This window comes from Portunus trituberculatus, chromosome 39 (genome assembly GCF_017591435.1).
Source record: "Portunus trituberculatus isolate SZX2019 chromosome 39, ASM1759143v1, whole genome shotgun sequence".
Lineage (NCBI taxonomy): Eukaryota > Metazoa > Arthropoda > Malacostraca > Decapoda > Portunidae > Portunus > Portunus trituberculatus.
The window spans coordinates 12,446,058-12,462,037 of NC_059293.1; the positions used below are offsets into that span (position 1 = coordinate 12,446,058).

At 42.3% G+C, this 15,980-nt stretch overlaps 1 protein-coding gene across 5 annotated transcripts in view; it reads right to left on the reverse strand.

Moving 5' to 3' along the window:
* The window catches only part of LOC123515594 (putative neural-cadherin 2), a 394,007-nt gene that overhangs the window by 82,962 nt on the left and 295,065 nt on the right, over positions 1–15,980 (reverse strand). For all 5 annotated transcript variants that reach the window (XM_045274363.1, XM_045274359.1, XM_045274360.1 and 2 more), the window contains one exon: positions 5,351–5,623. In XM_045274363.1, coding sequence (XP_045130298.1) covers positions 5,351–5,441 — 91 coding nt within the window. In that variant the 5' untranslated portion in view covers positions 5,442–5,623. The remainder of the gene's footprint in view (positions 1–5,350; positions 5,624–15,980) is intronic.

Here is a 15,980-nt window from a genome sequence, read left to right on the forward strand (position 1 = left end):
AGCCACTGACAAACTCACTTTCCTTTAGATGTATTATGTATGGTTATATTTCAGCTCATATATCAAATGTAATATGTATTTTTTTGTCTGAGTAGTGCTGGTAATCTTAATTATAATGAATTTCTTCTTGTTGTCAACTGTCACTTATTTTTCTGCGACGGAATTACGTACAGCCGTATTACTAATATTTGGCATTGCTAAAAAAATGTACAGTACGTTATGGATTAGTATTTTTAGTGGTCTCTCTCTCCCCCATTTTCTTTATCACTGACCAGATCTCTTATACATAAAACAATTCCTTAGATCATTACTTCATCGTGTGCTATTTTATCTCATATCTTTGTTCTCTCTACCATTCCAAAAAGTTGTATAAAAAAAGTTACGAGAGAGAACGGGTCTTTTTCCCCCGATTTTTGCACCACTAACTAGAGCTACTGATGTACAAGAAGTCCCTGAGGCTATTACCTTATTGTGTTACAGTTAATTAGCAGTTGCCGGGAAGCGTGTCTGTGCATGTCTCAATAATCGTCAACTAGTTCCCTTTAATACAACAAAAAAGGTTTCATTTCAATTAACATGTCATTACAGCTCATGGAGAGCGTCTGCAAAACCTTAATTCCCTGGCGTGAGTTCGTAATTAGAGGTTTTCTTTCCAGGTGGTTCACTATCATGTCTTTAATTAAGGTTTCAACACTCTTCCCTTCCACCACTGAATTAAACATCAGTCTGGCCTTTTCTTTGCCTCGTTCCCGCCTTTCTTCAGCAGCACTTTGATAACACTGGCAGACTTCCAAGTGTGAGGAATGATAGCGGGAAAAAGGAAGCTCTGATGCCAACATTTCCCCAAGGTGTGATGGGAGTTAATGATCTTGTTTTTTTACTTCTCCCTTTCTTCAATTCCTCTGATAGCTTTTCGACGCACGTTACTACAGGGTTTTCGAGGCGTATCGGTTTCCATCAGTCATCCTGGCCAGGCTCTATCTATGGTGTTTCTCCCTTTGTGGTCCTAATCATTTGACTTATGAGTTCATGGGTTCCAGAGATATGTTTTTACCTCTTCCTCCTCGTATCTTTGTTCAAAATCTGACAAATGCACGGAACAGAGTAATCCTTGGACGTCGTTTTCTTATATTGGAGATCTACTGCACTTAATCATCATTTTTCCTCTCCTCTTTTTTCTTCGTCAAAAATCTAACAAACACACAAAGCAACACAGCTCTTGACCTTCTCTAGTGTTGAGAAAACTCTGTACTTATTCACTGCTAATCGATCATTCTTCTCTCCTCTTCCTTCTTTCCGGCAGCCACAGGACTAGGACTCCCCTTTCTATTGTCAAAACTGCTATACTTAATAAATTCTAATCGACTGCTTTTCAATAACGTGTCAGCCAGAGAACATTATCCAGAACTACTCAATCCTCAGCCTCTCATTTGTAGCCTTGAATCATTAGTAGAATTTATCACTCCTAATCAACTACTACTCAAAATCGTGTCAGGCAGAGAACACTACACCCCATGACTGACGTGAACAGAAATGTACGACTGGTGGTTTAGCTGCTACACAACGAGTCACAATCATGTCATATCACAGCATCTTTCTTCCCTTCACCAACAGACGCGACGTTTCATACGAAGCGGAACAACTATCACATAAATAAGCGAATTTGATTGACTGATGGACTTGCACCCGTCACCACTACGAGGCAGAATGCTACTGAAACGAAGGACATTGTTGAGGTGACAGCTTTTGCACGAGTACTGGTAGTGAATCGGGTAATGTTAGAGTGTGAGAAGTCTTAATGTGGTCTGAACCTTGGAGAATGATGCAGTGTTGGTACCAGGTGGATGTAAGGTAGGAAAAAAGCAGATAGATAGTCAAGTAAGCATTAGGTTGGTAGATATGGGGGCAGACGGTAAACAGGCAAATAAACAAGCAAGCAGGTAGACGAATAGGCACGTAGGGAAGAAGGGAAGTAAGCAGATAAACACTAGGCATACAGATAAAGAATAGACAAGAAGGTAGGCAGAGAAGGAAATAAATAGGCACACAGATAGACAAGCAAGCATATAAGTCGGCAAGCAGGTCGACAGGCAGGCAGGTAAGTCAGCAAGCAGGTAGGCAGGCAGGTAAGTCAGCAAGCAGGTAGGCAGGCAAGCAGGTAAGTCAGCAAGCAAGTAGGCAGGCAGGCAGGTAAGTCAGCAAGCAGGCAGGCAGGTAAGTCATCAAACAGGTAGGCAGGCAGGCAGGTAAGTCAGCAAGCAGGTAGGCAGGCAGGCAGGTAAGTCAGCAAGCAAGCAGGTAGGCGGACAGGATAAATCAGCAAGCAAGTAGGCAGGGAGGCAGGTAAGCACCAGGCAAGGTAAGCGGGCAGGTGGGCACTTTAATTCACCTTACTGTAAATTATTTCAAATGGATTTTCACAAAGACTCAGGAGTTTTAGCCTGAGCATCTAGTTTATTTATTGGCCGAGGTCAGTATGTTATTTTTATTTCTCAAACTGAGCGGGGAGAAGGAAGCTGCATTTAATTGGCCTTTCCATAATCTTCTTTTAGCCTTTAGCAATGTGTATTTTTCAGTCCAATAGAAAAAGGGATAGTAGAACAAGGTTACGTGAACGGAGAGGAGGGGGGGGAAGGACGTTAATTACTCAGACAGGTACGGCATTCAGGTAATAAAAGAGAGGCTGAAAGAAGCAGTGCATATTTCGGCCAACACTTAACGTATTAGGAACTCTTACAGAACTTTTAGCGAGACATAAATCAAGCAGGCTTTTCCTCGTGTTTGAAGTATGTGCAAGCCTCTTTCTCACGAACACGAAAGAAAAGAAAACATCTCTCTGGTATTTAAAAGGTCCACACACAATACATAAATTATGAAGAGCTTTAACATCACTGGCTCGCACACACACACGGTTGGTATTCCCTCGGCAGCTTGTGTTTGCCAAACCGCACCAGGCCTCTCAAAGTAACTCACTGACGCTGTCCTTTACACTGAGTATTTCCCATTGGGTTCATAATTCCCGAGTCTGCTTCGCTACACGCACCCCACAGTGTTTAATTACCAGCAGGGAAGGCGAGAACATGAGGGCCGAAGGGCGTCGCTTCATGCCAAAGACCTCCCGTCACCGCCCCTTCCTTTCCCCCGCCAAGCTGCCACCGACAAGCCCAGTTGCTCCCCACTTGCAGTTTATGAGTCTCCCCCCTCCCATTGCCTCCCCTCCCCTGCAACTGAACCTGAACCACCCCGTACACCTGAGCATTGATTGAAGCACACATTAACTTTTCCTCCTTTTCCAGTGTTCGTCGTAACACTAAGTCCTGGGTCCTTTGTTTTCCTGCCTGACTGATTGAGCCGTCTAGTGTTTCTTTTCTCTTTTTTCTTTTACTAACGCCATGCACTTTACTACACGTACACCACTCACTTGCTCCCACACATACTCTGTTGCCGTTGCTACCACTCACGTTCTTTGTCTCTCAGTTCTTTTGTACTCAGTGATGGACAGCCGCGTGAGAATTCTACCACTGTGATTCTAGGCATGTTTCCTAGCTCGACAAAAGAGTTACGATTAAAGAAAGCACTTGATGAACTGAACTGCTCTAACCTACTACTCAGTGTGTCAAAATTGATGCTTTCTTTCTCACAGTTTTTTATACCCAGTTTATAATAGACAACCGTGATAATTTTCCAGTGCAATCCTTGGTTATACTTCCTGTCTCTATAAAAGATTAAAGATTGGAGCAGAGGAGGAACTGAACATCCTCGGCTTACTTTGACTCCATGAAGGTGTTTTTTCACAGTTTTAATACGGTTCGTGATGTACACCCTTTAGAATCCTTCCAGTGTGTTCCTTGGCTATGTTTCCTATTTCGTCAGGCACATAAGGTGAATTGAATTACTCTGACCTACTTAGTCTCCATTTAGGTTCTCTTATTCTTGTCTCTTTCTACTTCTATTTATTTTTCCACTTCTTACTTCCTTCTCATTTATTCATTCTTGTTGCATCTTTTTTTCTCGATTACAACATTCACTTTTTGCAGTCAAGTTGCGATGGACAGCCATGAGAATCTTCCTGGTGTAATTCTCGGTTATGCTTCCTATACTTGGACAAAAGAGTAAGGATTGGAGCAGAGAGGATGAACTGAACTGCTCTGCCCTACTTAGCGAGTCTCCCGGAGTTATGATGGCAGTGTGCGGGGCAGCCTGCAATGCTCTGAGAAATGGCTGGCTCATTATTATACCCTGCTGCTCCTCTCTGCTTGACTACCGAGTTTGTATAGCTGTTATATTCCATGGCTGGCGAATTTCCTTCATTTTTCATATTTTCATTAGTTTTGTATTATTTTTGGCCATTCAGATAGTCTGTAGTGTTAGGTGTGTATATGATAAACTCCGGGAATCTTTGCCTGTTTCATTTTATTCTAATAATTTGTTAAAGCTCGAATTGTTTTGAAAGAGGAAAATCATAATATCTCCGGAATTAAACTAACCAATTCATCTTAATACTTTAACTAATAACTTTTTAGAAGCGGCATGTAAATTGCATACTTTTAAACCTCAATTTCTTATACTTTGAGCAGTTTTCTTGACACCTACATTAATAGCGACAAGTTACATGTTTATTTTCTTCCATACTGACTAATTTCTTCAATACACAGTACACAAAACAACCCAATGCTTACCGTTCCCGTGGGGCGTTGAGGCAGGAAGCTCTCAGCAGCCTGAATTAATAGTGGTACCGCTTTATTAATGACAAATGGTAATTGCTGTTTAACCAACCATTAGATACCTCTGCTCTTGATAAGTCTCTGCATAAACCATCGCTATCGCCTGTGCCTGGGTGGCCATGGGAGTCCTATGCCTACCTGTGTGTTCTCGTATCATATTTCACCGTTTGTCCCCTTGTGTGTGTTCTAAAGCTATTTAGGTACTGTTTAACTCATTGCTGTCTGTCTACCCTCATGTATGTTTTCTTGACTTATTTAATTTTACGGTAATGTTTGACTTCACTGTTATCAAGCTGTCCTTTCCTGTGTGTTCTACAGCTATTTAGGTACTGTCTGACTTTACTGATGCCTGTCTGTCCTCTTATGTGACTATTTATGTGGCCATTTATGTAGATACTGCCTCTAGTACATTGCTACCTATCTGTTCTCATGTTTGTGTTCTATAGGTACTTAGGCGATGACATTACTTCATTCCCACCTATAGTCAATTTTATCTAAGAAGAAAAAAAAACTCCCTCAACTTCACCCATAGTAAGTAGCACAGGACACCAAGTCACAATATCTCTAGGAAAAAAAAAGCGACACACAACGAGCACACCAACAGAAAATATAGAAGAGGTACTCACAATTATACAGGTTCTCCTCCAGGGGGATGAGCAGCGGGATCACCACGTTCATAGCCATCCTGACGAAGAACGCAAGCTTACACTTCACCATATAATCACCACACTTAGTCCTCTCTCAGCCCCGCGAGACGCCACTTCATAAGCTTTTGTCTCCTGTCCGAGCCTTGAGTCTCACTGCATCTTAAGCATCAGCAGCACAAAAATTACCAGCCTCAGTGTTCTTCAGGCAAGGGTAACAGTTCTAGTGACTCCATGCAGGTCGCCGCCCCTCACCTGTCGAGTCAGAGAAACATCTGGTTAATTAGCAGTTGCGGAAGGTAAGGGAAGTTAAAATTGAATGTGATTATGGGGAGAGAGAGAGAGAGAGAGAGAGAGAGAGAGAGAGAGAGAGAGAGAGAGAGAGAGAGAGAGAGAGAGAGAGAGAGAGAGAGAGAGAGAGAGAGAGAGAGAGAGAGAGAGAGAGAGAGAGAGAGAGAGAGAGAGAGAACAGACGCAGAAACAGAACACAATATACTGAAACATAAGTGCAAAGAAACTGACGCAAAAACACAAAAAAAACTGAAACAAAAAGAAAAAAACAAAAACGAAGCCAGAGAGAGAGAAACCCACACAGACACAGCATTTTGCACAGTAGTAGTAGTATTCCCTCTCATGGGGCACGATTAAAGAGTGAGAGAAGGACAGAGAGACGCGGGGCCGGCAGTGAGCGTGTGGCCGTGGCGAGGGGAATCACTCATCGAGCACATGCATAACACATGAGCTCAGTGCGGCGGTGAAGATTAATCGAGGCGGCAGTGCGAGTGTAGAAAGGGGAGCTCAGGAGATGAAGCAAAGGAAGGATTTGCAGTTGCTACGAAAATCAATCAGAATAAATCGAGGCGTGGGATATAATGAGCGTCTGTCCTTGTGTGTGTGTGTGTGTGTGTGTGTGTGTGTGTGTGTGTGTGTGTGTGTGTGTGTGTGTGTGTGTGTGTGTGAGTGGTGAGGTTTCTCTGAGATACAAGGAAGAACGTGAAGGAAAGGTTATGGTAGGATAATATTAAGCAAGGAAGGATGTGTAGTTAGTACGAAAATCAGTCAAAATACATCGAGGCGTGAGATATAATGTGTGTGTGTGTGTGTGTGTGTGTGTGTGTGTGTGTGTGTGTGTGTGTGTGTGTGTGTGTGTGTGTGTGTGTTAGGTTCCTCTAAGACAAGCAAGGATATGAAGGGAAAGATAATGGAAGCAAGAAAATTAATACACTGGGCCTGGAATACAATGAACATCTGTCTGTCTGTCTGTGTGTGTGAGTGTATGTGGTGATATTCCTCCAAGATGTAATTACGAAGTGGAAAGGAAAGAGATGCAATAGTAAAGATCATGCAAGACAGAACGGTGATGTTATAATGTTATCCTCTTCTATCTGAACACTATTTTTGCTAACAAAGAGAGGGTAAACTCCAAACACCGCATGATCTTAAACTCGTTAAAGTAAATAACTACATAAGAGAATATAACATAAGATAGTAAAATGTAAAGGTTTTTCGTATCTCTTAACGGTGTTTCAATTAGAACCAAAAGAGGAAAAGTTAAAATTCACGATTATCTTAAGTTTTGTGGTAAAAAAAAAATAATGGTTATAAACGTTCCCTTCTCTTCCCTTCCCCTCATTTGAAAACATACAAGTAAAAGTCGAGTTCGTTGTTTCTCTTAAAGGGAGTGATGTGTTTCTCGTCTTGCCAACGTGAGAAAATTCCTCTATAAACAATACGGGTATGCATGCATCGAGAGAAACACTCATAGATGTATCCCATTATCTATCCAACTCAATCAAGTCATCCATTCATTCAACCAGCCAATCAGCCAATCAGTTAAGTCTCCTAGCCAGTCAGCCAGCTATTCATCGATACACCCAACCAGTTACAAAGTGAGAATTGTTGCCTCGGTCTGTCCACTTCGCTCATCACCTCAAGCCAGCCACGCTCTCAGCACGCCTCGCTGCAGTGTAGAGAAGCAATCACCGCGCAAAAGGTAAGTGTATCGTCCGTCAAGAGAAAGAGAGAGAGAGAAAAAAAAATCAAGGTAAATAAAACAGTGGGAACAATAGGCGTTTAATTAACAAGAACAACTTGAACACAAAAAAAAGTGATAATTGAGTTCTTTTAGAGAGAGAGAGAGAGAGAGAGAGAGAGAGAGAGAGAGAGAGAGAGAGAGAGAGAGAGAGAGAGAGAGAGAGAGAGAGAGAGAGAGAGAGAGAGAGAGAGAGAGACAGGCTACACAATATCAATTTAACAACAGCAGAACATAAGACGTGTTGACAAGCCTTTCTCTAGATGGCAAAAAGTAATACACTGCGATATTTCTTGTCCACTGCCGATCCCTCCTTTCCCTGTAGACTTTCATTCCCTTCCTTCCTGTATGTCTACTCTTACTCCTTCCTTCTCCACCTCTTTATTTCCTTCCTTTATCTACTCTTCCTTAGCTATGACTCCTTCCACAACCTCTTTCTTTCTCTCTCTTCCTTTATGTTTACTCCACTCTCAGTACGTCTTTATTCCCTTCTTTTCTTTACTTCTCCTTATCCATACCTCCCTGCACAGCCTTCTTTCCTTCCCTTCCTACATCTTACCTGTGTATCTTCATTCTCTCTCTTCCTCTTTTTCTCCATGAGCATCTACCCTCCCTTCTCTCTTCTCCTACCTGTACATCTCTTATTCCCTTCTTGTTTACCCCCCCTATCTCTCTTCCTTCCAATCCATACCACACATCCCTCCTCTCCATCTTAGCCCAGCCTCGAATCTTGCCTCTCCTCTGTGCACCTCGCCTCTCTTCTCACTCAAGGTTCGAGACGCACGTTCAGGGAGAGGGACAAACACTCTTCAGCTGGGTACCGATGTCACACACGCTCCTCGCACTAAAGGTGAGTCTTCTAATAAAAGGGATTTCTTGTGTGCGTGGGTGACAGAAAGAGACGGAAAGAAAGGAGGGTGGTTGGGGTGGGTGATGAGTTAGAGGGAGGTGTGGGGGAAGGGAAAGGATGAGAGGGAAGAAGAAAAGGGAGGGTAGGGCAGGGATGGGAGAGAGGAGGGAGGGAGGGAGGGAGGAGAGGAGAGGAGAGAGAGAGAGAGAGAGAGAGAGAGAGAGAGAGAGAGAGAGAGAGAGAGAGAGAGAGAGAGAGAGAGAGAGAGAGAGAGAGACCAGAACACAAAATAAGGAGATAGGGAAAAGAAAGGAAACACATAATTAAAGAGACAGACACATAGACAGACAAGCAATTAATAAAACAAATGACAGCAACGGACTAACAAAAATAAAAAAATATCAGACAAATGAGACAGTAAAAAATTCACATACGTGCATTTAAGCAATACAAATTACTCGCAAACTCTAACACATTGAAGGATCTCTGGTTCAACACACAGGAACACATGAGCGGCGCGTGTAGCAGTCAGCGAGTCCCTGCACCGGACAGGCCAGGACGGGAATGATGTGAGCAAATTTGTCCAGTTATCACACGGCGCTATGCAGAAGGGAGAGAGAGTTTGCTACCCCAAGTTACAACCTTGTCGGGGGAAGGAGCTAAGCATGGTTCCGTCATCACACACCACTCTCAGACATTTGATTTCGCTCTATACAGTCATTTCTAGTATTACACAGTGCAAAAATTGACCCAGTATTCATTTTTTTCTATTCTTCAAGTAAGTGATTTTAATGAATTTCTATAATGCTTTTAATGGTCCATCTTGCCATATATCAGGTTCTCAACACTTTCTCTTAGTTAATAATGTAGCAACGTTATCAATCTGTCACTAAAGCACAAAAATAAAAACACTTTAAAAATCGGCATAGCTTCGAGTAGAGCCATTGAAATGTAGTGCAGGCGCAGCGAAAAAGTGTTTCCGAATATGATCCTTGAATTCTGGAGCAAACACTCACGACACTTGGAAGAGGTACGCCCTCACTGCGTGTCTCGCCTCTTGTCAGCAGGGAGGAGGGCTTTCCGGTGTCTTGCCGATAAGTATAAGGAACGAAGGCAACAGTAACGAGAAATAAGGAGAGGGAGGGCAGTATTCGTGCATTCTTTCCTCTCCCTTTTCTTAACCACTTGCCTCATGCCTTACAGTTTTGCGTTTCATGGGGTGACAGTGTAGGTTTTAGGACGTTGCAGGAGAGAGTAATGAGAATGAAGGAGAAAAGAGTCAGTGACCTTGCTTTCTCTTCTTCCTTCTCCTTAGCTTCTTCAGTACCATGATACGTTTCCATATTCATTCTGCTTACTATTTATTGGTTTTATACAGCTTCAGAAACTTATGTGGGGATTAAAATAGTGAAGACTCTGGTTATTAGTCCTCTCACTTCAATAGTCCCTTTCTACTGTCAATAAAATCGTCTTATCACATCCAAAACTCAAGGTAAAAATGAGTCCCAGTACTGAAGGGGTTGATGATGCGTCTTATGCCTTACACTTTTACATAGGGTTGTGGCATGCGCTTTATCGGAGATTGATGATGATGAAGGATAAAATGGTTAGTGTTCTTGTATTCTCTTCTTCCATCTCCTTCACTTAACGTCTCATCTACATGTCTACACCTCAGCGTTTCTTTCCATGAGGTGTGTTGGGTGTTAATTTTAACCCCTTCACTACCATGAGACGTCTTTACATTTATTCTGATTACTATTAGGCGATTTTATACAGCTTTGAAAACTCATATGGGATTAAAATAGTGAAGACTTTGAACCATTAATCGTCTGACCTTCATAAATCTTTCCAAATGTAAAGAAAATAGTCTAATCGCACCCAAAACTCATGGTAAAAAATGCGTGTTAGTACTGAAGAGGTTAAGAAGTAGTGGGAAGGATAACGAAGATGGAGAGAAGAGTTAGTGTTCCTGGATTTTCCTAATTTTCTCTTCACAATTCTTATCATTTTACACTGGAATCTCTTGTACATTTTTGGGAAATCGTAAGGGAAGGATGATGAGAATGGAGGGAAAAGTAAGCAAATATCTCTTCCATTTTCTTTCATTTTTCCTTCACCTTCCTCTTCTTCTGGTTCTAGTTAAAAGATAATGACGACATATCAAACCAATTATATACTTTTACGAGGTCTTAAAAAGTGAAGCTGAAAAAATGTATCCAATCGAGAAGCTTCGTCCGTTTTCTTCCTTCCTCGTAAAGACTAATGACAACCAAGATCAAACAAATTATTCACTTTAATATGTCCCCCCCACTCACAAAAAAATAAACTCAACAGAAATGTATTAAATTACGAAGCTTCACATCAATTTGCAGCAGCGCGTCAAAGCAGGAGAGTCACTGGTGTTGTGTTGTGTCCCGCCGTGTCGTTAGATTGGCGACATAAGCTTAGTCGTTAGAAATAATGACCGCCATTTGATTTCGTTCGTGCCGCTTTTTACCTCACACTGATTTTCTGAACGTAAAGGAAATTGTTAAAAATGAAGAGAATGCGAGCACTTGTGACGAAAATATCAATGTTTTTCTTTTTGCTTTCGTCTTAACGAGGCACACAAACCGTGATTCATTCTAGTTTTCTGGTAAGAGAGTAAAATTTTTCAAAATAGATGTTCTTCATTTTTTGCCTTATGCATCCCTCTCCTGCTCCTCCTCCACCTCTTCTTCTTTATATTCTTATTTTCTTTAAGTTATTGTTGTTATTCTTTTTTTTTGTTCCTGGTATTGTTCTTCTTGTACCTGCTGCTATTAACATTATTCATGTTGTTATTGCTGTTGTTGTTCCTGTTGTTGTTCTTGTTGTCGTTGTTCTTGTTACCGTTGTTGTTATCGTCGTCGTCGTCGTCGTCGTCGTCGTTGTTGTTGTTGTTTGTTGTTGTTCCTGTTGTTGTTCTTGTTGTCGTTGTTGTTGTTGTCGTCGTCGTCGTCGTTGTTGTTGTTGTTGTTGTTGTTGTTGTTGTTGTTGTTGTTGTTGTTGTTGTTGTTGTTGTTGTTGCTGCTGCTGCTGCTGCTGCTGCTGCTGCTGCTGCTGCTGCTGCTGCTGTTGTCCTCCTCCTCTTCCTCCTCTACCCTTCTCCTCAAACACCCACACACTACCTTGCTATCGCTCTCACAACACGAACACCAACTCAGGACAACCACTGTTCCACCGCTCCAGCAATCTGCACTTAATCCATCTCCACTGCTGCCTTTCTGCGGGGTGGCTCCTGCACGTTCCGGGACGCCTTACCCTTCTCTTATGCACCCTACCTGTAGATTACATTGGAGTAGCTTCCATGTGTTGTGTTAAATATATATGTTACTGGTAGGTAGTCTGGTCTGGTGTCTTCTCTGGCTCCTCTTCGTTGGTTTCTCTCTACAGCTTGGTCATTGTATCGTTGTAATTCATCTTTCACTCACATCTCTCTTTGATTAGTAATTAGATATGTTTTCTCTACATTACATTTCCAGTGTTCACTTTACTCCCCACAAAAAAAACTAATAAAGACAAAAAGAACCCTTAAATACACTTTCTCTCCTCAATTAAACATACACGTAACTTATACCAACAGATCGAGCGTCACATTTCCTATACATTTTTTTTTTTTTCGAATCAAGTACCAAATCTTACATCCGTTCTTTATTTCTTATTCCTTCTTTCTTTTCCAATCTCGCTACCTGCTCGCCCGTCTCGCCCGCCGCCTGCCTGCGTCTCATTTCTCGAATCGCAACTCCTCGTGTCATCTTCCGAGTCTTTATTGGCACGGCTCAGGTACTCGTGTGATGGTTCCAGGTGATGGCAGCAGCTCCAGTGTTGGTTCAGGAGCTGGAGAGGTTAGGTTTGGTTTTTCCTTTTTACGTTCTGGCATGGCTTTGTCTTGTTTTCTCTTTTACGTTCATGGTTTTGTTTGGTTTCCTGTTTACGTTCACGCAAGGTTGTATTTTGTTTCTCTTTTACGTTCATGGTTGTATTTTGTGTCTGACGTTCAGGCATGGTTGAGTTTTGTCTGTCTCTCATTTTACGATCAGGTAAGGTTGTGTTTTGTTTCTCATTTACGTTCAGAAAAGTTTTTTTTTTGTCTCTTTTACGTTCAAGGTTGTGTTCTGTCTCTCTTTTACGTTCAGGCATGGTTTTGTTTTGTTTCGCTTTTACGTTCATGGTTGAGTTTTGTCTCTTTTACGATCAAAAAAGGGTTGTGTTTTGTTTCTCCTTTGCGTTCAAGGTTGTGTTCTGTCTCTCTTTTCTGTTCAAGGAAGGTTGTGTTTCTCTTTTACGTTCCCCGCTGGCAGAGAGGACACACACAAATTTCTCAGGATCAACTGTCATGATGGAAGAAGAAATACTAAATTGAAACTAGAGTGAGAAAGGAACTGGTTCTCAAAATAGATTGGTGGATAAACAGAATACACTTAGTAACCTCGTTGTTAGTGCTGAGTTATTAGGGAGCAGAATCAAGCAAATTTAGGGATGATGACAGGTGGAAATTAGTAGGGAAGTTAAAAACGGGGACTGCCCTGCGTAGATTAAAACGGCTTTTTGCAACTCTCCTTTACATGTTCTTATATTCTTGCTATTTCTTCCCTCCTCTCCTCTCTCTCTCTCTCTCTCTCTCTCTCTCTCTCTCTCTCTCTCTCTCTCTCTCTCTCTGTCTCTCTCTCTCTCATAATCCACCCAATCAAAGAAGACAATGCACTCTGGCTTCATAAATCGAGGAGAGGGGAGGTGACAGCGTTAATAAGTGTCTGGAGCACAGAGAGTCCGAGGTCATGCGTGAGATGTCGTGACTAATAGTGTGTAATTCACCTCGGTGGGCTGCTGGTCACCGAGCCAGTCTTCCCATTACGGAGCGAGCTCAGACCTCATAGACCGATCTTCGGGTAGGACTGAGACCACAACACACTCCACACACCGGGAAAGCGAGGCCACAACTCCTCGAGTTACATCCCGTACCTAATTACTGATAGGTGAACAGAGGCCACACATTAATAGGCTTGCCCATTTGCCTCGCCGCTTCCCGAGACTCGAACCCGGCCCTCTCGATTGTGAGTCGAGTATGTGTGTGTGTGTGTGTGTGTGTGTGTGTGTGTGTGTGTGTGTGTGTGTGTGTGTGTGTGTGTGTGTGTGTGTGTGTGTGTGTGTGTGTGTGTGTGTGTGTGTGTTTTACGGGATAGTTGGTGCGACTGATCTGTCAAAAATATGCAGAAGTAGGTTATCAAGACGTGATTGAGTTTATATATGTTGGTTGAGTTACGTTATATTATTATTATTAGGTTAGGTTAGGAAAGGAAAAGTAAGGTAAGGTAAGGTAAGGTAAGATAAGGTAAGATAAGGTAAGATAAGGTAAGGTAAGGTAAGGTAAGGTAAGGTAAGGTAAGGTAAGGTAAGGTAAGGTAAGGTTAGTTAAGGTAAGGTAAGGTAAGGTAAGGTAAGGTAAGGTAAGGTAAGGTTAGTTAAGGTAAGGTAAGGTAAGGTAAGGTAAGGTAAGGTAAGGTAAGGTAAGGTAAGGTTAGGTTAGGTTAGGTTGAGTTAGGTTTGGATTAAGGAATGTGTTTGTAATGTCAGTCGTGTCATTGATTCCTGTTTATGCTGTTCTTTCTCTGTTCCTTCTCTTCCTTCTCCTAGTTATCATTCTCTTTCTTTTCCTCTTCCTAGCTATATTCTTCTCTTCCTCTTTCTCCTTTTAGTTACCCTTCTTCTTCTTTTCCTCCTCTCACTTGTATTCTTTTGTACTAATCTGAAAATATTCCTTGCTTAACCTATTTTCTTTGAAGGAGAAAATGGGAAATTAGCTTTTTTTTCTCTCACTTTTATGACCTCGGCTGGCTTCCTTCATGCATATAATAACTCGTCCCTCTCCTCTTCCTCCTCCTCCTCCTACTACTACCACCAACACTCCTGCTCCTTCAGCCGTAACTGCGGAAAGCTTTTAGATGGAATGTGCGTAAGAATAAACAAAAGTGACACGCGCATGTGATCAAGTACCCGAGCAAGGAAGGGAGATGAGACTTTAGAGCCAAACTTGAGACACGTCAGGGAAAGTATTGAGGAAGTGAAGCAAAATACACGTGAAGATGTGTTAGATTATAGAGTGGAAGAGAGAGAGAGAGAGAGAGAGAGGAGGGAGGAAGGGCGGTAAGAAATAATGATCAACTTAAGACAAAACAGACACAGGAATAGATAGACAGATAGATCATCACACACACACACACACACACACACACACACACACACACACACACACACACACACATACATTGAGGGGGAAGTATTGAAGCATAAACCAATATGCACGTGAAGAGAGAGAGAGAGAGAGAGAGAGAGAGAGAGAGAGAGAGAGAGAGAGAGAGAGAGAGAGAGAGAGAGAGAGAGAGAGAGAGAGAGAGAGAGAGAGAGAGAGAGAGAGAGAGAGAGAGAGAGAGAGAGAGAGAGAGAGAGAGAGAGAGAGAGAGAGAGAGAGAGAGAGAGATTGATAGATAGACAGACAGACAGACAGACAGACAGACAGACAGACAGACAGACAGACACGGTAGGAAATAATGCAAAACTTAAAACAAACACTATCACACATACAGACAGACACAAATTAATCAGGCAAGGGGGAAAACTGTCCACTCCTTCCTTTGCTCTTCCAGTTCGTCACCTCATCGCATCTCGGTATCTGCAGCGTGACAGGGGAGTGGTGTGTATCTCACCTCTCACACTCGCCTCATAAACTTGACTTACTCCCTCTCTCGCTAATACATCAAGCCATTCTACCTTGGTACTCTGAAACTCTTCAATCGCTCCCCCTGACTCACCACGACTATTCTTCAAAGTCTATGTACAGATATGATTAGCCAAGATTTCGAAGTTTCGTCTATTGATAGTGTAGAAATCTTGTTCATCCGTCACTAAAACAGCATAAACGACGTCAAAATACCAACGTGACTTTAACCACTTCAATACAGGAACACATTTTTTACCTTGAGATTTGTGTACGATTAGACCATTTTATTGACATTAGGAAAGGTCCATGGAGGTCAGAAGATTAATGGCTACAGTGTTCACTATTCTAATCCCGCAAATGAGTTTCTGAAGGTGTATAAAATCACCAAATAGTAAGCAGAATGAATATGGAAACACGTCATGGAATTCAAGGGGTTAACTAGAGTCCTTTGAAAATAAGTACGGTCCTTATAGAGAAGTCGTGGTATATTCCCTATAGACTGGTGCTGTGTTTCAAGTCTGCCCTCTCCTAACTCCTCTGATCGCCTTGGAATGCGCGAATTGATGGGTATTGTAAGATTGGCAAGAGTTTACAGAACTCAGATTGAGTGAGAGTGCCAAATTTGATGGGAAATGTTGTGTTATGTTAGGAGTTCTGGTAGTGATTATAGATTCAAAGACAGACAGACAGACAGACAGACAGACAGACAGACAGACAGACAGACACACACACACACACACACACACACACACACACACACACACGAGAGAGAGAGAGAGAGAGAGAGAGAGAGAGAGAGAGAGAGAGAGAGAGAGAGAGAGAGAGAGAGAGAGAAGAGAGAGAGAGAGAGAGAGAGAGAGAGAGAGAGAGAGAGAGAGAGAGAGAGAGAGAGAGAGAGAGAGAGAGAGAGAGAGAGAGAGAGAGAGAGAGAGAGAGAGGCATCAGTGCCACAGGGTTCAATTCTTGGCCCACTCCTGTGGAATATCTACGT